At 42.0% G+C, this 398-nt stretch overlaps 1 protein-coding gene across 1 annotated transcript in view; it reads right to left on the bottom strand.

Moving 5' to 3' along the window:
- LOC107726215 (solute carrier family 12 member 2-like) overlaps window positions 1–191 on the bottom strand; it is a gene marked incomplete at its 5' end in the record, with an annotated part of 25200 nt that extends 25009 nt beyond the window's left edge. Inside the window, one exon of the mRNA XM_016535737.1 lies at window positions 69–191. Within this exon, the coding sequence (XP_016391223.1) occupies window positions 69–191 (123 nt within the window). The remainder of the gene's footprint in view (window positions 1–68) is intronic.
- Window positions 192–398: the final 207 nt, after the last annotated feature.

Here is a 398-nt window from a genome sequence, read left to right as displayed (position 1 = left end):
TGTGTGTCTGTGTGTGTGTCTGTGTGTGTGTGTGTGCTGATGGATCAGAGGTCAGAGGTCAGACTGACCAGCACTCCTTTGACCCAGCCGAACTTCACCGTGCCACCTTTAGACTCGGACAGTTCTTTGGCTGTGATGATCTCGGCGGCCGTGAGCTCCTCGCCATTGGGGAATCCCTCCTCAAAGGGCTCCTACACATGACCACATGACTCCAGAGTTATATATGTGATATTTGATATTTGATATAATATTATTTAATATGCAGAAGAGAAAGAGCAATATTTTTTCAGTTTCAGTAACTTCATTTCTCAGATGGTTTAAAGTTAAAACCATCCCATTTATTCATTTAGAACACACTTTTACACAGCTAGAGATGTGAAAATGCACAAGAATTACAT

The sequence above is a fragment of the Sinocyclocheilus rhinocerous genome, unplaced genomic scaffold (assembly GCF_001515625.1).
Source record: "Sinocyclocheilus rhinocerous isolate Xijiao unplaced genomic scaffold, SAMN03320098_v1.1 scaffold2531, whole genome shotgun sequence".
Taxonomy (NCBI): Eukaryota; Metazoa; Chordata; class Actinopteri; order Cypriniformes; family Cyprinidae; genus Sinocyclocheilus; species Sinocyclocheilus rhinocerous.
Note: the sequence above shows the minus strand (reverse complement) of the source record. Positions and strands in the feature narration are given on the sequence as shown.